This window comes from Athene cunicularia (genome assembly GCF_003259725.1).
Source record: "Athene cunicularia isolate RWA chromosome 13 unlocalized genomic scaffold, athCun1 chr13_part1, whole genome shotgun sequence".
Lineage (NCBI taxonomy): Eukaryota > Metazoa > Chordata > Aves > Strigiformes > Strigidae > Athene > Athene cunicularia.
In genome coordinates, this window is record NW_020799117.1 from 16,683,589 (window position 1) to 16,707,366 (window position 23,778).

The following is a 23,778-nucleotide window of genomic DNA, read 5'->3' on the forward strand; positions in this document are numbered from 1 at the left end:
GCAAGAACTGTTCAGGCAGCACCACTACATAGCCACCTTTTATACAAAGGGTCGGACTAAATGCCAACCATGGGGGATAAATCCCAAGGGAAAAAACCCAACAGTACTGCTGTGTGAGAGCAAGAAATGTGGGTTGCAGCATGTAACATTACAGCAGAAGAGCATTATTCTGCTTATCATATTGAATCAAAAGACAGTAATTATTCCACGTGTAGCTGGAACCAGTCCTCTGGATGGATTTTATATTGAATAAGCCCAGAGCAGCCTCAGACAAACTGAATTTCTGAGCAGTATGACAGACTTCTGCACAAACCGGAATGGCTATCTTGGTCAAAAGAATTTATGTCAGGAATTTTTTGGGAAAACACTGTGGCAGCTTCTTCCATCTTTCCAGAAACATTTTGCTATGTGACTATATCCTTTACTCTGTGTGAGAATATGTAACACTTTGCCCTTGGATATAAGGTTAATTCTCCTTTTTACTAGTACTTTTTAAAAATGAAAACACCATTTTACCAGTAGGAAAAAACATATGTAAGTGATCTCACTCACCAAGACTGACTGATAGAAGTCATAGAATCATTGAATAGTTTGGGTTGGAAAGCACCATTAATGGTCATCTAGTCCAACCACTGTGCAACAAGCAGGAACATCTTCAGCTAGATCAGGTTGCTCAGTGTCCCATCTTGAAGACCTTGAAGGTTTCCAGGGACGGGGCATATGCCACCTCTCTTGGCAACCTGTGCCAGTGTTTCACCGTCCTCATTGTAAATAGAGCTACTTAAGTTTCTTTACATATTCCATACAAATGAAATCTTCACAGGATGGATTCCCACAGAAAGTGAGGAATAAATGTTTTCATGAGGGTTACACTCTGAAGTTCTGCAGAATTACTCCCACCTGAAATGTCCATGAATTGCAAAGGGAATGTGCAGGATTAGAGTGATATAAGAGGTTTATCTACAAAGACTCAAATTACTGCCTAAAATGCAAGAAATCTGACAGATTTAAATCATTAAATTGCGCCAAGAGCTTTATGTTATGTTCTATGGATCTAGAAGGTTTATAACCTCCAGGTTATGAAAGTTTCTTAAAATGTTATATACATCTTGACTCACTACCTCATTATCTAACTTTAAGGCTCTCCAACTACTCCTTCACTTTCTGCTCTCCTAAGGAAATCTTCGAAGTTGCTTTTACTACATGTCACAAGGATTAAGTTTGTGGGTTTAAGCAACCAAGACAGAGACAGGACTTGGATACTTGATGATATTATAACCACACTATGGGTGAACATTTTCACTTGCTTTCTCACACTGAGGCACACTGCTGTTAGAAGAGTGCTGGAGCACAACAATCTCAAGTCTTCCCGCAGATACTGCTCTCCATGTGACCCTGTTATGGAGCCACAAAGATCATCTGATTTCTGCTAGCATTTTTAACACTATAAAATAAAATTTTACAATTCTCCTAGCTCAGCCCTAATTTGTGAGCAAGTTGGAACAATTTCATCCTCTGTCTCTTACTATTGAAGCATTTCAGCCACTCCTGAAAATTTGTACTCCACCTGACATAATAGAAAAAACTGCCAAACACTGAATATTCATAGTATGCCAAACACAATTTATATTTTCAGGATAAATTTTACCAACTTCCATGCATAGAAAACCGACTATTATATGCATATTTTGTATGCCACAATATACTGGAAATGAACACAGTCAATACATTCTGAACTTTGTCAGGAGGCAAGCAAGCAGGTAAGGGACATTCAGAACAGCTTGCATAGGAGTTTATATTTCCTGTAAACATTTTTACATGTTCTAGATACATTCTCAATCATCTTAATTTTAAGATGTTGTTTATTCTGTGCATTTACTGAGCTATTTTTTTCATTTCTAATACATCTTTTCTGCAGAGATGCACAATTAAGCATAAGCTACCGCTAAACTGTTGTGCTGAGATAGCAGACCAAGCAAATCTGAAGTGAATCTTAAATTATAAAAGCAACTGAAAAAGTGACTGAGAGGAGTGGTGGTATAGAGCAGATCACCAGCAAACAATATAGCACATCATCTTCATGGGCCATAACTGTCACATTTCTGGCATATCACAGTGGGCCAGGCTACATATGAGCAATTCAACTTACTTTTTATCCTAGCAAATAATGCTATGTAGCCGTATTTCTACAGCAACGAGAAGCTAAGTCCAATGACTACACAAATACTTGAATCTGTACTATGTAGATGGCAAAAGCTCGTTGGATGTCAGTAACTTCTGTACAAGCACTTAAATATGAAAAGAATTTATCTGCATTCCCTATGGAATAACGAAAAGCAACTTGGTTTACTGTAACAGTATCGCAGGACCTCAGTAGTATGAAGTCACAGACACCAATATAGAAGATTACAATTCCTAAAGGTAGTGAAGACAAAAAGTCTGTAAAACCAGCATCTGATTTCACAACATGAAAAAGTCACAAAAGTGTTAAATTGCGAATAACAAAATGTGGGAGACAAGAAATAGAAGGTAAAAATCATCAGGGACAATGTGTTCTGATGTCATTCTCCACTTCGTTACAAAAGTATCCTGCCAAGCTAACAAGAAATCCCTGCATCTCTTGGGCAATTCACCAACTAAAAGCAAAACAATGCAATTTCAAAAAAAAATAAAAAATTGTGTAATTTCTTGACTACAGAAGTGTAATTCCAGATTTGTGACATGTAAACACAGTCTGAACATAATATGCCAAGAACTTTGTCTTGCTTTGGGGCAGGGCATCTTCAAACAATATCTTAATTTACATTAAATAATGGTTTGAGCCCTTAGAGCAAGAGGATGAAAGTAAAGAGGACAACTACAATATACCTGATAACAGCTCAGGAGAGTTTTCAAAACATATGCCTTTCTTCCACACAGGAGGGTATGATATGGACTAAAAATGGAGAGACATGGAAAAGAATGATGCATTACACTGGCACTTACATTTCCCAAATGTCCTCTGGTAGGTTAGCTGGAATTTCTGTTAAGCCCCTTCCTCGACAATCCACTACATTGTTGCTGCAGGTGCAGGCAGACGGGCAAGTGATGGAACTGGCACTGCACGACAGAGGTTCAGACTGGGAACCTGAGAAATAATGAGAACATTAAAAGTTAGTTTTGAAAAATTATTGTCTGAGATTTCAACAACAAAATACACCAGCCTCTTGGTCTTCCAGACCCTTTTACTATATTAAGTAATAATTTATTTGGATTCAGTGAATATAATATGCTACAGATCAACTGCAGAAAAAATGTGTAAAAGACTACTGTGTTCTTCCGCAGTCTCCACTCTATCAATCTCTTTACCTCATGAACACTTCTTTGGTCCCCTCCATGATCAGCCATACCAATTTGTTCAAAGAATTAAAAAATAAGCTTTAAGATAAAGTAGTATTTCTAGAAGTTATATTTGCCTAGAAGTTTCCATTATACAAATACTCCTTGAGTAGTTATACATACTGAGGGAAGACTGTCATCAATGATGACTTATGTTTTTGGAAGGAGGTAACCTGTTATGGCATAAAAACTGGAAATGTAAAGCTAGGTTTTTCAAGATAAGATAATGCAGTTAATGGAAAGACAAAAATAAGTTAGAAAAACATGAGTTCAAACCTTCAAATCCTTGCTTAATCTAGTAATTCCACTGAAAGCCAAGAAGCTACTTACAGAGCATGAGGACATTGCTCTATACACATGCTAGTCAATCAATTAGGTTCAGGTTTAATTGGCATTAAGTTTTTTTTAAACTGTAGCAATTATGTCAATTTTACTCAAATGGTTATGATTCTTACATTTAAAATTTCGATATATACATACACTAACATAGATAAAGCAGTTTTGCTACACTAACTGTTGTTATCAAGATGTAGTAGTTACTGATTTATGGTGAGTCACACTTGCAAACCACATGTAACACAGGAAATGTCAAGTATCTTTTTGACCAGACACAGAGGGCTCAATATGAAGGCTTTTGTTGATAAGAAGTCACAAAAACATGATAGAAACAGGAAAAATGGGTATTTTTCTAGACTGTAGTAGATTATAATCACAAAACATATTAGGTCTTCTGTTTGGAAAAACGCAAACGTTGTTAATTGTCAAATCACAAACAGATGTGAAAACATGGAAAACTATACACAAAGCTGTACATTCTTGGGGTTTGTCTTAGAAAAGACCCATGACTGATACTTTCATAAATTATAACTGCAGGTGACAAAAAGTTGAAAAATATTTGTTTGCATCAATTTTCAATCCAGTATCATTATGGCAAGTAAAAGTTTATAATGCTGCAACATTCTCGTAATTTTTTCTGTCTTGATTTATGCCCACACACCTTCTGGTTTAGCCCTTAGCTATGGACAGCAACATCAACTTGTATAGCAAGCCTACAAGTGTTCCTATTTTCAAAGACATGTAAACAGCAATGAAAAGTCAACATCAGAAAGACATCCAGTGGCACCTCTAAGTATCATTATCTTGAAAGGCAGATACATTTTGAAAAGATGTCAGCTGAAAACTTCTACAGGCTGACTTTACACTTGCAGAGCGACCCCTCCTGGAAAGCAGAAGACAATTACTGCAAAACCATGCCTTATGATAAAAAGGTATTGAATTCTGATGTGAATTTGTTTCTGTTTGTCTGAATTTCACTCAGTTCAAGCAAGCGGTCATCCCCTTTAAACATTATTTTGTAGCCAGTGATGACAGAACTGCCTTATATTAAAGTATACTGTCAAGTTTCAGGATAAGATCACCATTTCAACTGTGTACAAAATGTTGACAAATTAAAGTATTGGGTTTGAAAATTTTTTATTGCGTCATCACCTGTCTGTCTGTCAGGACAGCAGGAGAAAAATGTGTGTTTCATAGTTATGTATGTGTTTTAAATATAGCTTTTATTGATGCTAATCAAGGCTGTGGGTGACTGTATTTTGGCAGACCAGACCTCAGAACTTCAATTCAGGCATCCAGAAATTACATTTTCAGAAGTAGTGATCATCTTGAAAAAAATGGATCTTACAGGACATTTGTGACATGGGTAGGAGTCAAATTCATTCTTTATGAGAGTAGGCAGCTGCTTTCATCATGAGATGATCCTAATGATCCTTTCTCTTTGCTAAAATATCCTGTCTCATTTATAGTCCACTTTCTAACTTCCCTGACAGTTGCATATAGAGACTTTACCAGCAACAGCTTTTTATCTCAACGCTGGTTTCAGTACTAAAGTAGCTTCACTCTACAGAATCAACTGGGCAAAAATCTACTGTAAAAGAATTGTTCTATAACATAATTAATATCTAAATCCTAACACATATGGCCCAAGGAATCACATTCATACTTATCAGGCAACTTTAACCTTGACTTGCGCCATTTTCATAATCTTATCAGACACTGTCTTAACATAGTTTACATATGTGACCATGTGTGTACTACAGTATTTAAGTTATAGCTATTTGAACTAAACGAAACAAAACAAAATCTTCACTAGTTAAATATGTACATGTATAACAGGGAGGACAAACAGGTCTCTTGGGGTCTGTGTTCTGGCTATAGAAATGATGGGCAGACATACCATCATTGTGATTTAATAGAATTCCTTCAAAATTAATGGATCTCTGCTGCCTATCACCAACACAGCACTGCCAGCTCTGCCTTCCATGGAGTCTAAAGTTTCTGTAAGAAAAACAGTGACTGCTTCCAAACATAGCTTATATAGCCTCAGAATGCACACAGGCCTCTGTTATGTTTGCATAAGAATGTTTGTTCTTACAACCTTATCACATACATTTTACATTTTCTCTTTGTCTGCCTACCTTGTGGTGCAATGTCCAAAAGAAAATGAAGAATGAGGAAAGTGCCAACAAGCTATTGCAAGCTTCCAGGGATAGGGAGAAATTACCAAAATGGGAAGAAACATGTCAGAGTGATCCTTGCTCTCTGGGAGGCAAAAAGGAAGTTGGCAGCAAGGTCAAATATCCTCCACACACCCTTTACAATCCACCTATCTGATGTGCTTTCTGAAGAAGCTTTGTAGCAGGGGGAAAATGCATTTTGCACAGTTATAATAAGACTACAACATATCACTGTGGGTTAGAGAAGCAGTAATAGACTCCCTTTTCATTAGGGCACAACATCAAAAAACCTGATGTACTGCTAGTTGGAGTTTAAAGAGTCTGTTCCTGATGCTACTGTATCTAAATCAACAGTAGAAGATTCAGTGAAACTCAGCTCATCACCTTCACATTTTGTGTGACACAGTATTGCAGAGTGCTCTACACTAAAGGGATGGGTTTAAAGCAGGTTATTATATAAAGCTATCTGAAAAGAGAGGAAAAATACGTCTTCCTTGCACAAAAAGCAGGTAGCAAGAGTAACAAGGTGATAATTAATATCATACTATAGTTAAACATGGAACTTTCCAGCAGCTTTTTGAATGAAAAGGCCAGAAGGCAAATCAGAACATTGTTTGTAACTGCCCACTACACCCTTTGGATCTTCTCCAAACAAACACTTGATATACAGTTCACCAAAACCAACAGGAGTCCTTTTATTTACTATGAATTTGGACCAACAACCATTTACCTGTGATTTTCCACTGCAAAAGAGGAACTTTTATGTGAACAGAGTTTTGATTCATGGCTAGTGAGTAAAACAAATAACCAGTTAGTTAACCAGGGAGGTACATGATGTTAAAATAGAGAGACAAAGCAATATAATGTCTTTATTCTTAGTGCAGATGCAACCAAAATGGGATGAAAAAATAACAGTTTAAGCTGAAAGTAAGTAAAGAAAGAAGGAAGAGGCTATCTTTGTGTGGACTCTTTATTTTCCACTTATAATGAGTGATCAGTTTTCTCATTTCACTTAAAATAGGATAGAAAAAGAGTATTTGTATAAACTTAATTTCTTATTATAATCTTGAATTCTCAGGTACTCCTGCAACTTTTGACTGACATTTTGCGCTTAGAGTAAAAACACTTTAGATTCCATGGTGAATACAGTCCTTTGAATTTGGTGAATTCCTTTCTTCTTCATGAGTGAAAGTAGATCTAGACTGTAGATTTCTGTAAACTTTAATGACATAAAAAGTCTTTCTGCATAAATTGCTATCATCCTTAATAAATGCTTTTGTGCTTATGTTTTTCCTTTGCAAAGAACAAAATGTTGTATTACATATGAATACTCAACAAGCATCTAGCACATCTTCCATCAGCTCTTACATAAACAGCTATCTATCAAGGTAAAATTTTCTTGAATAATGGTATAAACAGAATTTCAAATCTGATTTGGATTTAACTGCTTCAATTAAATGAGGATCTATTGTTAGCTCCATAGCAGATCTACAGAATTAAAGCACAAAAAAATGCCAGAAAGTTGAATCAGCTTAATGTTTGTATAGTTGTAGAGAGCTGGTACAGGACAGGTCAAGAAAACAAGTCTCAGTAGGCAATGGAATTTAAAGTTCTTAAAATTATAAGTCTGGGTATGATTTTCATAGGTATGCAGAGTATAAGCATACAGATAGATCAAGGGCCCCAGGGCAATACAGCCTCTAAAGAAGGATATTTGAAATCTAAAAATGAATTTTTCTTTTGCTGCCAACAGTTCTTCAAAAGAAAAGACACAGGAAAAGCAAAAATATTTCAGGATTCCTCTTTGGGTCCTCACAAGTGCAGTGAACTACTTACAGCGTGGATGCAACAAAAGGAAACGGCCACAGACAAGCCAGCTGCATTTATATGATTTCCTTTCTGAAGTTGTTATTACTATCTGTTATCTTGTCATTTCATACTTTTTCTGTTACACAGCAGCACTAGTTCACCATGTTAATTATATTCTTAAAAGATAAAAATCATCAACTCTATTATATATTTTGTTATATAAAAAAAGAACACTAACAAAATGTGGAAGCTAGGATAGGAACATGATTAACAAAAATTACTATGCTGTTTGTGCCTGATGTAATGGAATGACAGCCTCAGTGATTACTGTAGTTAATATCTGGTGTGCCATTGGCTTGCATCACTTTATTTTACAGTCAGACTATGGGTTAGGGGGATAGAGGAGACGGGGGAGAGACTTAGGACCCAGAAGTTTACAGAGAAATGAAGTGCTTTTTTAAAATACACATCTCATTGGCTTCTAGCCTCTTAAGCGCAGCAAATAGACTGATATTACAATTAGAACAGAATGGTTATGGTGTATAAATGAACAGTTTAAATGTCACAGGCATTTAAAATAAATTTTGCAATAACTAAATAATCTCATTTGCACTGACACCCAATTATGGCTCACTAAGTAGTATGCTTTATTACTTCCTCACCTATCCAATTGTCTTTGCAACAGTTCTTTTCCAGCATCAAATGTTAGTTATTTGTAAAAAATATTAATGGATTTAAAAATAAATCTGACAGGATTTACTGGCTAAAAATTTGCGGTGACTTTAAATCATTCTAAGTATAGCAGACATGAAATTATTGATCAATAAACAAAACACTACAAGTATTTCAAATCTGTGGATATATTATGACCTTTTGTGTTTAATTAAATAACTCATTGGAACTTCTTACAATGCTGGGACATCTGAAATCAATTACTAGTACATGAGCTATATAGTCTTGACTAGACTCCCAGTAATACAATCCCAAAGAGATTCCTAAAGCAGATGTATTGCTCCTGATTGGTGTTTTCATCCCAGTACTAAAATACACAACTGACTTACCTGCAAAGTTAACATTTTTTATTGATGGAAAATATTCCACTAATGGAGAAAAATTTGTACAAATGTGTTTATTCTACAGGAATGTGCAGCAAATGGTTTATGCAAATATTTCTATCTATGGTTGTTCAACAGCTTTTCATGGAGCATAGCATTAAGTATTTATGATTAGTGACTTCAGCCCCTAATTGGTGATGCTAATACCATCAAGTTCATGGTATGCAAAAATTTGCTAGTCTATGAATAGTCATTATTTGATTGAAGTTCATTGTTTTGCTGAACATTCGCAAACAGTAAATTAATCTGTAAAAAATTCCTGGCACGTGAACACAACTGTTTTGGAAGTGGAGTCAACACTGATTGGTTCACAAACAAATATTGAGGAGTAATAAAGGAAATACCCAACTGCAGTGAAAGAAAGGTCTGGCACAATGAACAAAGCCTACTTTATTCACAAAAACCTACTTTGCATGTTTCAAAATATATCAGTAAAGTAACATGTAGGTAAATCAGACCTTACTTCACATTATCTTATCTTAAAAGCACTAACACTACAATTATTTAATTAACGATAATAGTGCCAAAATTGTATGGAATACTTCTAAACAAAATGGAAGAAAGTAGAACAAAGAAGCAGGCTCACCTGTAAAAACTGAGGTTTAATAGGTAGATTTGTTTTTCTGAAGTATTAATAAAATGGAATCTGTGAGACAACTTTAGGCCTTTCAAAACTATGACAAAGTTGTTTTTCTCTCAGGGAAATTTATTCCATCTAAGTCTTCCATAGGATGGATTGAAAAGCTAAGAGTTTGAACATCTCCTATGCCCCATGCCCACTTTGAGCCTTTCTTTGAAGGTCTTTCTCCAGCCTTGTCAACACAGGCAATTTCTCCTAAAAGCAGCCAGAACTTAACTTTCTGACCATTGCACCATAAGGAAAGGCTTTTAGCATGTATTTGGTTCTCTGGATTTATATAGTATTTGCTCTTCCTTAACAGGCTAAAGACTAAAAAACTAATGCTATTAGAAAGTCTTAAAAAATGAAGCGCTTTTGCAGTTCCAATGGCATCTATGCACAGTAAGCTCATTAATGTCAATTCCACAATTTGTATCAGCAGTCTCAAAGGTGCATATGAAGTGACATTTAAAAATAGGTCCAGAAATAATACAGTGAACTTATAAATATATTCAAGCATAAAAATGAAGAGGAAGATAAATTATTTAACTGAAAGGATACCACCTGTACAAGGGTAAATGATAGATAATGGTCATGATCAACTGTAAGCCCACGAAGGGAATATAGTTCTGGAACAGCCTTCTAAACAGGTTATCCATTACAGAACCTGAACTCTTTCACAATTAAGTTTGATAAAGGTATGGAAGGAACAGTTTAAGACTATGCTTTGAGTCCCGAGGGTTTGATTTGCTGGTATCTGAAAAAGAGTCTTAAATACAACTTGATTTTTGTCTTTGTTTCTGCCCTTCTGCCCCACCGTGTCCTGCCACAGCTAACATAGGACTTTCCCTGCCTCAGCGCAAAAGCTGGTCTCTGCAGGAAGAGGAGGAAGATGGGATTCACCTCAATCAGAAGTACTGCTGATTGACACAGCTATTCAGAGGATGTTGGGCAGAATGTGACTTTTCTCCAGATAATGACAGCCGAGGGGTCCAGCCTCGTCCCAAGCTCACCCAATGGTCAGATCTGCTGTGTGGTGACACTATTTTTCAGATGAGTGGGCAAGGACTGAAGAATCTCTTCCCAGAGCCACCTTGGAATACTTTGGATCAAATTCTCTGGCATTTGGGACACGCTAAGGGACACAGGGCAATAGCGACCTTTCTTGCCTTCCTCCTGGCACAGGCTGAGGTTCCTGCCTTTGGTCTTTTGCAAGAGGCCTCTGTTACATTCAAGCTCCTTATGGTCTCTGGAACTTACAGAATAAAATGTTCACGATCTTTTGACCTGAACATGTTTGCCTGCAATTACAAGGAATTAATTAAACAAGCCAGGAGATCCCTTCAGTTTTGGTATGGGGTGTCTGTGCCCAGGCAGCGGCAGGGGGTGCAGGGCCCTCTGTGAGGAGAGGCCAGGCTGCCCCAGGCCAGGCACAGCAGGTTCCATGGCAGCCCTGCTGCAGGACACAGCTGAGCCTGCCGGTGCAACTGGCAGTGCCTCTGGGAGCGTGTATACGAGAAAGGACAAAACGGTGCCAGGCAGTAAGGAGTGAGGAAAAAGGTGTGAGAAACAGCCCTGTGAACAGCAAAGTCAGAGAATAAGGAGGGGGAGGATGTGCTGCAGCAGATCTTGTCTTCTCCCCAGTCCTGTTGAGGAGGGAGAGTGAGAGCAGCTGGGTGAGACTCTGGCAGCTGGCCATGGTCAACCAGCCACACTTTTAATGCAACTATATAACATCACTAAATTTCACTGTCAATAAAGCAGAAATTCACATGAATCTGATATTGACTGTATGCAACTTTGTATTCGCCACCTATTCATTTATGGAATTCTACAGTCATTTGATAAGGAGCTCTATGCTTTGTTAAATTACCCTTACTAATTAAATATTCATAAATGTGTTGCCAATCACATACATGTATTGAACAGAGAAAGTCTACTGATTTCATACAAAGACTTGGCCACATACTCAAAGTCAACCCTGCTCCTTCATATTTAACACTGCTGCTCTCTGAACTAGCTCAGAACAAGGCTGTGGTACTGAGCTGCAGCAGGACAGACCACCACGATGCATTTGCGTGTACACCAAAGTACTACCAACACACCAGTAATAAAACAAGCCACGCGTTTTGGATATTAAAGTAAAAACTAATCACGTTATTATTCTTATAGCAACAGTTCAAAAGCTCAATGGCTCAATAATTATACCCCAACCTGCCATCATTAAATAAGCATTAAAGAGCCACACATACTGCTTTGGGGGAGAGAGAATTCCAGAAAAAAATGTGATTATACTAAAAAGGTAAGGCATCATTTTCACACAGTAAAACTAAATATACTGTAATTTAAAGCCAATTTTCAGCTCTGGTTTTCAAAAAAAATATTGAGTGCCTTAATAAATACATATTTATCTCTCAGATTTGCAAGATGGTCCCCCAAATAAAAAACACCATATGTGGCATCTTGCATATGAAGCAATTCAAGAAGAAAATTCTTACAGTATGAAACAACATAACTGCTAGTGCTAGAGTAAATTTAAATTTGTAATAAGAAACTTAATGTAAACAGAAAATAAACAAACTGATAAATAACGATTAGTATCTCTCCAAACCTTCTATAGGATTCCATTGGAGAAGCAACTAACAAATGCACACTGTTGAAATGTTTCTTTAGACTCAGTGTCAATGTTAGTTGGTGGTAGCAAATTATAACAGGATGTAAAAATTCTATCAGAGTTCCACAAAACTTTTCTAAGACAAAATTTAAAGCATGATTTTTACCAAAAGATGTGGGAGAGCTGAGCACGCACACAACCAGTGTGATCAAGGAATGCCCATTTATTACAACTAAGAAAGCCCTTTTATAATGTTCTCCCGCACACGTGAGTAACGTGCAGTACAAGCCCTCAAGACAGGACAGTTAACTTAGCCCGCGCTTTAAACCTTCTTATGATTGGATAAAAAGTGCCACATCAGCCTTGCCAGGCTTCCTGCCTTGTGGAACTTCCTCTTCCATCCCAACCCCTTCCGGGGGTTGTTTGTCTTGTCGTTTCTCCCCCCGCATTCAGGGTCACATCCTTATCGCATTTTTGCTCAGGCTGAGGCTCTTATCAGTCTTGTTCTCACACAGGATTGCTCACATGGCCATTCTCTCTCAGAAAGTCCTCTTGAATCCCAACAAAAAGGCTTTAAAAGCCATGCAGCACTTAAAGTCCTGCATAGACTCCATTGTAAGAGCACTTACTGAGTCTGTTGATGGTCACAAAGAGCACTAAACAACAGTGAGAAAAAAACAGAATAACAGAATCATTCAGTTTGGAAAAGACCCTTGGGATCATGGAGTCCAACCATCAGCCCTACTCTACAAAGTTCTTCCTTACACCATATCCCCCAACATCTCAGCTAAACGACCCTTAAACACATCCAGGGATGGTGACTCCACCACCTCCCTGGGCAGCCTATTCCACTGTCTGACCACACTTTCTGTGAAGAATTTTTTCCTAATATCCAGTTGAAACCTCCCCTGTTGGAGTGTAAAGCTGTTGCCTCTTGTTCTGTCACTAGACACTCGTGAGGAGAGACCAGCACCAACGTTCTTTCAGGTAGTGGTCTCCCCTCATATGACTCACAGGTCACTCTTTTGGAAAGAGGTCAAAGTTAGATGAAATGGTTAAACTCACTTCTAAAAGCAATAAAACAGCTATACAACGAGGACATCCAGCATGGCAGAAAGTGACCGTTCACATGCGGGCACACAGAGAAAAAGGCTTCCTCCTCCCACTTTGTTTATCCAGTTTCCTGTGACCATTACAACTGAGGGCCATTAACAGCCCTTCTCTGCATGAACTGGGATGGACTGCATGGAGAGAAACTGCTCCCTCAGGAGAAACTGCTGCTGCCCAGTACTAGCAAAACCTGCATCATTAGAAAATAGTCCTCCCCTCTCTTTAGCTTCCAGGGAGCACCAATCTTGCGTGCTGGCAGTACCTCCACTTCCCATGTTGAAAGCAGCAAACCTGCTGCTAGTTACACAGATATACCACTGCACAGTCTTTTAAATAGGAGCAGATGGGGGGGAGTTCCTCTCCCCACACACTTTTCCTTTGGCATCCTCTGAATGTTCTCATTAAGATACTAAGCTTGAGGAGTGCTATTTTATTAGTTACTCGTTGTTGGTTGTCTCCTCAACAATATGCTATGAAGTTATTAGGAGAAAAACGGACCAAGACAATCTACTTAGTTTTGCGGTCTGGGCAAGAGAGTAACAGCTATGTTTTAAGACCATTTGACCTTGCCTAAACAAATAAATCTGCTTCCTCATTAGGGCTTCCAGTCTGCATTAAGCAGCAGGAAGCTAACATATTTTCCTCTTTATTATGTCTCAGCTGCAGTCTCCCTGTATGAATCAGAAACTCTAGATTTTAAACTGAGATTTGGATCAATCCACTATTTTCTTAAAATCAGTACCAGTTTATTTAGCTAGAAATCACTAGACACTTGGCTCAGGCCATGAGTTCTCTCTCACATCAATTTTAGACTGAATTTTAACTGATTCATTCCAAATTATCTATCTTGATTTTCTTCAGGTTCTTTTAGATCCTCCGAATGGGAACTAAGGATCAAGATTCAGAGAAAATGGTTTCTAATGGAAAAGAGAATGATGTATGGATCCAACTTCCTTCTCTACAATGTCTGTTTAATTATTAAAGAAAACTATTTTAGAAAAGTACTTAAAACTCACACATTTTACACTTAAAATTTGCTAAATTTCCTATCTCAAGACATGCAGGACACATCAGCTCCAAATCATTGTCAAGATTTTAGACTTTGGTGCTTCTTATATGAGAAAAGCATGAATTCATTAACTGCTAGAAATATTGATCTCTGGTCTATTCCAAGAAATCCCATCCAATCTTCATACTCCGTTGTAAACTCTGTCCACTGCAAAATACCTCAAGCTACTGGCCAAAACTATAACAAATCTGTATCAACGTGCACCTTCAGAGTCCTAACATACTGACTCTGAATTGTCAGCAATACAAGAGAAAAATCAATTCCCTCCCACTACCCACTTGTGGGAGAGCTGAGCACGCACACGACCAGTGTGATCAAGCAATGCCCGTTTATTACAACTAAGAAAGCCCTTTTATAATGTTCTCCCGCACACGTGAGTAACGTGCAGTACAAGCCCTCAAGACTGGCCAGTTACCTTAGCCCGCGCTTTAAACCTTCTTATGATTGGATAAAAAGTGCCACATCAGCCTTGCCAGGCACCTGCCTTGGGGAACTTCCTCTTCCGTCCCAACCCCTTCCGGAGGTTGTTTGTCTCATCGAGTTTCTCCCCCCTCACTCAGGGTCACATCCTTATCGCATTCTTGCTCAGCTGAGGCTCTTATCAGTCTTGTTCTCACGCAGGATTGCTCACATGTCTATTCTCTCGCAGAAAACCCTCTAGAATCCCAACACCCACTGAAATCAACCTACAGGTTCTGCCTGCTTATCTACCAGATTAAGTGTCCTCTGCAAGCAACCAGTAGAGAACTGTTCTGACAGCAGCCAGCTGAGGACAGCAGTGCTGAAGTACACTACACATCACAACTTCGTGAACCCACTGCTTCAGTCTGCAAAGCTTTACAGCCACACTAACCCAGTTGAGGAAACACATTGTGACTCAACATAACTGATCAATATGTAGATTAATTTCCACTTCAATAAGTAAAGAGCAGGTAAAAGAAAAATCAAAGAGCTGTAACAAAAGTTATATGAGAGGAAAATGAAATAAAATTACTACCCTAAGGAGGTCAGAGGAGGACAAGAGACAGACAAATAGGCAGAGAGTATGTGCGTTTGAGAAAGACAGACAGATAGAGTTAGAGAGACAAGACTTAGAGAAGGAGAAGCCAGTTTAACAGTGAAACATCTGAACATAGGAAGGAAGCTGGATTTGATCCAAGCAAAGTCTGGAAGGCTCTAAGAGGTACTGAGCATAAGCCAGCACCCCCAGATGCTTCCCTGCTAGCTAAGGGAATATAGAAGTAAACATTTCCCAAAGATCAGAGCGCAGGTAGTATTTCAACTGACAATACGTCTTTGCTTAGCATACGGTTTTCTCTTTTCACAGCAATGTGGCAGTGAATTGCAAGGTTACAGTGGAGAGAGAGGACAAATACACCATGCTGTCTATGCGCAGCACATCAGCAGGGCACTCATCCTCTGGTACCACACAGTTTTCCCTTCTACAACATACTGTCTTGTAGGAGACTGTCTCACCACATACATCCCAAGCTCAATAAGCGGCTGTGGGGGAGAAAGAGCCTGTTTGGAGACTTCTTTGGGAACAGATGGCTTTAAGGCAAAGGCCCAGGAAGGCTGCTCTGTCAGGGGTGGCTCTAGAGGAGGGGACAGCTTGCTGAAGAAGACAGCCAGAACACTCTGGTGGGTGACAGGATTGCCAGCAGTACACAGAGCTCTTGCCCGATGGTGAGGGGCCATCTAGTCCCAACCCTGCTCAGTTCTGTTAATGACCTTTCCCCTGCCTCCTCATGATCACAAATCCAGTGAGACGTATTTGCAAACCTATCTCCAGGCAACTGCCCACCATTTAATGCTACATATTTACCTACAGTTCTGAGCCAAATGCTCATGGGCATGAACATGTGAAACCTGGAATAGCTTTTCCGCTGCTCACAATTTGCCTACAAGTGCCATATGAATTATCATCTTTGTAATTTATGTGCACAAGCTGAACATTTTTGAAAGACTGACTCTAAGTTTACAGAGGTATGACGCAGTTTACACAGATACATCTGCACAGAACTCTGACTTCAGCAACATTATTCTGAGAGACTTTGCACCTATTGCTTATAAACATCACTGTACAGTATTGTGTCCAGAAGGAATCAAGCAATTTCGGTTCCAGTTATGGCACTTCTCTATCGGGGTTTCACTTTTTCTTTTCCAATTTACGCTATTTCTTGTTATGTAGCATTAAAAATTTGTTTCCAAAGGAACATTTGTCATAAAATTATTTTAGAAAACCTATTTTTGCATACGGTTCAAAAAATAACCAGGTCAGTTTTTACAAGGATGTTTTTCTTCTTTCCCCAAATTACCTGATTCTACTTTTTCTGCTTTGAAGTGTGTAACAGCCCATGTTTTGAACTGGAATGCTCTGATGAAGCCCATTTTACAGGGAGGAAAAGTTGAGTTTTCTTTTGCTGTGATGATATTCCCACTGCCATATAAACACAAGTGCTTGAAATGCTGAGCCTATACTTAAACAAAATAGTTCACGAGATTGTATTTCAGTTCTTCATAACTATGATGCAAAGGTGGCTTTCACTGCCAGCTTGAGGCTAGTTACCGTGATTCATATAAGCTTAAATTATATAAAATTCCTCTGCAGAGGGACAAGTTCAGTTCACTATTCACCTCCTGTCCTAGTTTGACTTCATAGTCAAACATGAAAAAATTATGCTGTAAAATCAGGAATAAGAACTGTAATAAGGAGCAGGGAAGATTTATATCCTCTTTAAACTAGATGTCCATGTAGGCTTTTGTCGAACTAGCATGCACTATGCTGAGTTCTCTGCTAAATCCTCCACTAAAATGAGCTCTTCAAATGAATTTCTTTTTCAGTGTATTACATTTCCCAAATGAGGGTTAGGGGATACAGCTGATGGACTGTCTCACTGGAAGCTTCTTTCCTTTAATTTCTATTAATTTATGTTTTATAAAAAAGCAGGCCAATCTTGAGAGCTCTCTTATATGTTCTTAGTCCAGCAGGCAACTGTTAAAAAGCTTTTCATTTTTGGAAGTCATAGTTTGCAGAGAAAAGTCTGTTCAGATGAGTTCTGGCCATGTTACATTTCTCATTCAGCAATTATTATCTCTCTTCCTGATTTAAACAACGCTTTTTCCTTCATTTCACTATATCATAAATCCAAATAGCTGAGCTCATGCCCCATCTGAAACTTCATTTTATAGGACAAAAATGCTGTGGTTACCTCTTTGGTAAAATTAAATTCTGCTAATAACTGAATACATTTATCCATTTCTTTTATCCTTCCTCTCCCAAGACTTGGAGATTTTAAACTTTCTTTTTAGTTAATTTTTTTATGTAATTTATCAGATAGTCTGGGCATTATCAAATCTCCACAGCTGTGTCGACGCTGCTTAGCACTTTTGAACGTCATGTCAGAAAAATTACTGGTGCACAACTTCATCTTCCATGCACCCAAAACACTTCCTGCACACCTCCAGGGCTGCACATTCATTTACCATCCATGCTAGAGTTAAGGGGATCAAACCCTTCTTCTCGAAGTACAACAGTTTCTCACTTTGTCACATGTAAATGAAACCACAGAAAAAAAGGCTACAAACACTTCTAGCATGAGCACTTGTACTGTATTTCCATCAGTCAATCCATGTACCAAGAGGATAAAGCTTCAGGGCTCACAGGCTGTGAGAGAAAGAACACAATACCACAAGACTCTCAGTCTATCAAGATTAGGACTCACATTGGCTTCATAACAAGCTCCCTGTGTTAGTTACCATTTGGCCTGCAAAACTATCTCCCAACTTGTGTCTGCTATCTTCTTTTTTTTTTTTCTTTTTTCACAGCATACACACTGCCATGCTTCTCTCCTCCCAGATCTCTTTCCTACAGCCAAATTCAGAGATTTCTTTTCCCATTTTTTCTATTTTTCTCTTTTTTTTTTTTTCTTTCTTTTTCTTGTTCTTTTAAGAAAATGCATTTCTATCACAAAAGAGACAAGTGCTGTTCCAGAGACTTGATGAACAGGCCCAACATATCGACACATGGTTTGTGAGTTGGCCATGTACCATCAGCCTCATTTACCAGTGTGAAAACGAGTAGAACAGCGAAGTGCATTGGCTCCCTAAGAACCCTGTTTCAGTCCCTGGGATAAAATCTGCTCCTCATGTTCTATAGTCCAATCATTTATCAACAGACTCAGTTTAGCATTTTCTATTTCCTTTCTTTCTTATTCCAGTCAACTGTAGAGGTCTTCCCTTGAGAAATACCAAATTATCCACAGATAATTGATTTCTTATGTTGATATAATTGGCAATGCTAAAGTAGAAAAAATAATTTGAAAACTGAAATGTTATCTGGAATCCAATAATTCTTATAAAGCTGAAAAAATTAACAATTTGATCTACTCCCATACAGCTTAGCAATGAAAAAACCAAACAGGACTGCTACAGAATGGCATTCAAATACAACACAGTAATTTTCCACTCAGTTTTTATGTGAATATCAATGTAAAACCATCAGCTGATAGATAAATGAATAATTGGCATCATTACCAGAGCAGACAAAGTCCTTCTTCTGAACCTCCGCCACAAGAAAACCCCGCAGGTTTACAGGTGCCAAACAGAAGGTGAACTGCCCGATAGTGCGCCTCTGCCGCAGCCAGTCAGACAGCCAAGCCAGGTGGCAGTCGCAGTGCAGGAAGTTGGAGTGAAGCCGCCTACAAAAGCCAGAACAACCCTGAAGTTACCAGTAGTTTTTTAAACAGAAGACACAAACGAGAGCAATCAAGTACAAGTCTGTCTGGCTCGTCACTACAGTGCAAGTCTGATCATTGCTGGTTAGTGGTTACAGCTGAGTCGGGTCTTGACTGTCTATATTATTTATAATATCTTGGAAGAATGGAGTTCAGTAATTACCCATCTACAGGCAATCATGAGCTGGCCATTCTAGAGAGAATAACATGCAGAATTTAAGACTCTTCCAAGTAATCACTTTGTCCGTGATGTCATATCAGAAATAACTGCATGAATGTGGTATCTCTGAGTGAATTCAAAGGAAGGCTTCCATAAACACAAGGGCTGGGCTGAGAAACAGGATGATAGGTGATTCTTCCCTCTTATTTCTCATTTGGGAGAGAGAGAGGGAGAGTGGTGGACAGAGGGTGACCCCACAGAGCAGAGGCTATTGGTACCTTGTATATTCCTGTGTTGCCTGTACAAATTCATCAATGCTCATTTTACTGTGGCAATTTAACACAAATATGCAGGTTCTAGACAGGAATTTTCGACTCATGATGAAGAAGGGTTATCAAGAAGTGTCGTGCCACACAGCAATGCTGTGGCCATTCTCTGCAGTGGAAGATCTAGCCACACAGCTCCCTCCCCAGCCTGCTTCATGCTTGGCACTAGAGACTTGCAGAAGCATTATTGCATTGCAGGGGGAAGTCTGCAAAATGAAGATGTGTTCATGGACCGAATCTAGTAATTTTAATAGCTACCAAACTTCAGGTCAAAACAAAAGCCTGGCACATTAATTATTTTATTCCTTGTAACGAGTTTTACATTTGCAGTGTTATACCAAAGCTGAAATGATAAAACCGATTGAAAATCCTGTCAGAAATGGTTAGATAAAGCATTATTCACTAATATTCCAGGCATTACATTTAAAAAAACCCCACACAATTGGTGTGCACAGGATTTAGCCTTGTCCATCCACCAAAGAAATTAACTGTCTATCTGTGAGATCCTCATATTGCATAGCAGCAGTGCAGGTCAGCAGTGGCACCCTGGCTGACAGTCCCCAGATTTGTATGTTTGGTGTGGGCAATAACAGTAAAAGACCATGAATCTGGAACTGAGAGTTTAGCCTGTGGAAATGGAAGACACTAGTCTCCTGGGAGCACTGTAAAACAATTGTTTTAGAAGGATGGCTAGAAAATCTTGTGTTTAGGGATTATGAAGCTATTTAATTGAAGTTAGATTTCTAGCAAAATGTTTTGTTATTACGAACCATTAACCTGCCTGGAACACTCACTGTTGACTGAAAGAACAAATGCATACATTCACAAAGAAAAGAGAACAAATACCATCTATCCAGAAACCATCCTAAGTAAGACTTTGTTCTAACTTAGAGAGAAAGCATTTCATTGAAATCCTCAAAGTATTATCCCTTCCCACCACAACAGTCAATAACGATACTCAGAATCATCTTCCTTCAGGAACGGAAACAGAGCCCATCCCATGCCATTCCCTGCATCCCCTGTATGGATGTAAACAGTCAAGAGTAATAAAACTACAATTTCACAAAAAGGGGCAGCTTTTCAGTTCTGGGAGTTGTTTTTTATCCTCACTGAATATGTATATCTGGTTTTTGGGTTCTCCCGTTTTAGTAGTGCAAACTGTCACCTCTTTGCCAGCTCGCCTGCCTCAGCACAGCCCTACCTTGTTGTTTGCTCAAGTTTTTTGTGCAGATAATCTACAGTTTGCTTTTGAGAGGACATCATGTAGAGACCCTATCGAGCTTAACAAAGCAGACTATTAGAATATATTTTTGATAATTACATTAATGAATACAGCCACAAAAAGACTTTTCACAGTACTTCAAAAGCATAATACACCAATTCCCTGTGAACATGAAAAGCACTGAAGTGATTTGGCACATTTTCAGTTTACCCTTTAATAAAAAAAATGAAAAGAAATTATGCAATTCCGTATCTTAGCAGCCATTCGCACATGCCGAGACAACAGGACACTTACCATTAAGCAAATAGGTATGGTAGACATGCTTTAACATAAATTAAGCTGTTTCAAGCAATGGAAGGCAGATCAATAAAAACTCATTCCTGTCACTTCCAATCAAGGCTAAAAGATCCATGAAACTTAACAACAGAAAAGACAGTTAAATACTAAAGTTTAGCACAGGAGATCTGACTTTTTTTAAAGAATTATTCAAGTGCTTCAAATTTTACTAGCACTTGTCTTCTTTTTCCCCCTGAGAGGTCATGTTCAAGTTGAATATGCTCTTTATTGTTCCTTCTCTGTTCTTCTTAAATGAACAGATTGTTTTGAGAGCCATGAAGAAAAAGCTATTTATCCACAGAACTACCACAGCAGATGCAGCTGTGGCATAAGCAACCCCTAATGGATCTCACTAGTGTGTAAAAGAAACACATAGGAGAACACTCTTCACACACTGGGCCTCAGCTGGGTGGGAAGAAGGGTTTGTCCTTGTTTAAATAACATTCAGACCAAGAATTCCCTACAGAAGCTTCTGAAAAAAAAAAAAAAAAGCACCTCTAAGTATGAAGCTATTTGAGAAGGTGTACAAACTGATGATAATGTTTTTAGAAAAAAAGCAGTCACCAAACTGCAATGAATGTCATTCATGATCCATTTCGACTGAATTTGCATCAACAAGCAAGAGATTAAACAGTAGATCTTATTCAGACATTATGCCTCTGACAGTTTTCTCCTTTCATGCAAAATGTTCACTGAGGTTATATATTAATGCAGGAGAAACAGGTTCTCAAGCGAAACTAGAGAGTTTCTAGTTTCTCGGGAAACTAGAGACAATATTAACATCTCCCCCCAAATAGTATCTTTAATAAGTATTTTACATAGGTGAACAAAAACTGATCAGTTTTACATGTGCTCTGGTGTACGTTAGTTGTTAGGGTATTATATCCATTTACACAAAACTTGTTTATATCAAACCAGTATTAGCCTAAATTGTGAACAGAAGATATTCAGAAAATATTGAGTAACATGTAGCTATGCAAACTTGCTTTATTAATAATTGTAATTAATGAAGTATAAATTGTGAAAAGTGGAAAGATGATTTGGGGATAGAGGAAGAATTTTTAATATGAAGTATCAGTAGAAGAAATTATGAAATGCTATTTGATTTGTGTATTTATCTTATATTAATTGCTATTTTAATGATTTTTCTGCCTCTGTTGGAATAGATGGAAGGAAAACTAAATAATTTTACTGTATTTCCACTTGTCTATGTAGGATTTTTTAATCCCTACATTGAACTGCTAAGAAGAGTACTGCATGTTATTTGGCAGTCTTTGGAGACTGAAACATGCCACTTGATATTGATGAAATTACCTTTACAGAACATGAGGTGAATGAATATGAATGCAAGTTTGCAAAGGTGCCCTTTTAGCCATAGACCCTAAATTAAATTTCCAGCAAATCCTTTTAGAGTGGGTCAGCATTCATGCTCTATAAAATGTGGCTCTCAGAATTCAATATAAAAGCTTCCCTTTATAAATTCTATTTATGACTTCCTTCCTTTTTTTTTTTTTTTTAATTTTTATTTTTCCCCCTTAATTACAGCAAAGGGGGATTAGTCAGTGTAAGTCTCCAGGGAGCTACATACAAAGCCATCTCTGAAATTAAACTAAAAGGAAAATGGCAGAAGGCACTGAGCTCTGGTAACAGACAAGACTGACTAATCTGAAGAAGCCAGGCCAATTTTCTGGACCACTGTGACTGAATGAGAAAAGGCAAAATTCCAGGAACCTCAACCTTCACCTTTATCTTCTTTATCCATTCTCTTCTGAAAGACAAACATCGAATTTCCATTTAATTACTTACATTAAGATCTATGAATGTCACCACATAATGAAGAATGTAAATTTAAATCAGAGGTTATCTTACATAGATAAGAGCCCTTTTTTGTCAGTTCTTTTAACTTATTTAATATGATTTTATACATGCATATGTGGCATCCTTTAAGAATTTTCTTTTTTCAGTGTCATAGAAAATTTTCAGTCTAGCTGTTATTTCCCTTTCTTTGCTTTTAGGACTAAATATATCTTGGTTGAGTTTGAGATTCTGGAGGGGAAAAACAGAAAGACTTCATTTAAACATTACTTTTCCTGAAGTTGTATATTCTATAAAGGAATTTAAAGGAGCAATTTATTTAAATAAAATGGTTTTGGTAGGTTATAGCTAAATTATACAAATGCACACAGCCTAATTTCACAGTCTTTGTATTTTGGTCTGCTAAAGCTGATCAGAGCTTTTCCAGTGGAATGGTGCCCAGCTATAGAAAAGTGGATTTGACGTAAGAGAAGCTTTTATAAAAAATGTATCAGAATCAGTGACACTTTGTTTCACGAAGTATCTGGAACAAAAGCTCTTTTTTCAAGTTCTTTAAAATATTTGTTTCAGAAATTAGTATTCTGACCATGAAAAGAATAGATAGGATTTAAACTCAGGATATTAACAAAATTAAAAAACTTCATCCATCTGAGCGGTTTTCACAGTTTTGATGATGTTTCAGCCCGGAACACTTTTCACATTACGGATTTTCCCATGGGAAAAACCCGCCAGTTTCATTTCTGAGTAAATTCAACATCTTGATAAAACTAATTTTACTTAACCCAGGGTAAACCCAGTGAACTCACGGTCAGGGTCCTGAGGGCACCAGCCACCTTTCAGCCCAGGCTCACCAGGGGCTCCCTGGGCTCTCCCAACCCTGCCCGGCCCAGGACTCCTGCCCAGCCCCATGGGGTGCTCAGCCCCACGCCCGGCTGAGCTCTGACGTCTGGGCC

The 23,778-nt window shown here is 38.1% G+C and overlaps 1 protein-coding gene across 3 annotated transcripts in view; it reads right to left on the bottom strand.

The window, feature by feature from the left end:
• The window catches only part of SLIT3 (slit guidance ligand 3), a 525,769-nt gene that overhangs the window by 182,197 nt on the left and 319,794 nt on the right, over positions 1-23,778 (bottom strand). For all 3 annotated transcript variants that reach the window (XM_026858170.1, XM_026858169.1, XM_026858168.1), the window contains 2 exons: positions 18,767-18,930; positions 2,986-3,127 (listed from right to left, as the gene is read on the bottom strand). In XM_026858170.1, the coding sequence (XP_026713971.1) occupies positions 2,986-3,127; positions 18,767-18,930 (306 nt within the window). The remainder of the gene's footprint in view (positions 1-2,985; positions 3,128-18,766; positions 18,931-23,778) is intronic.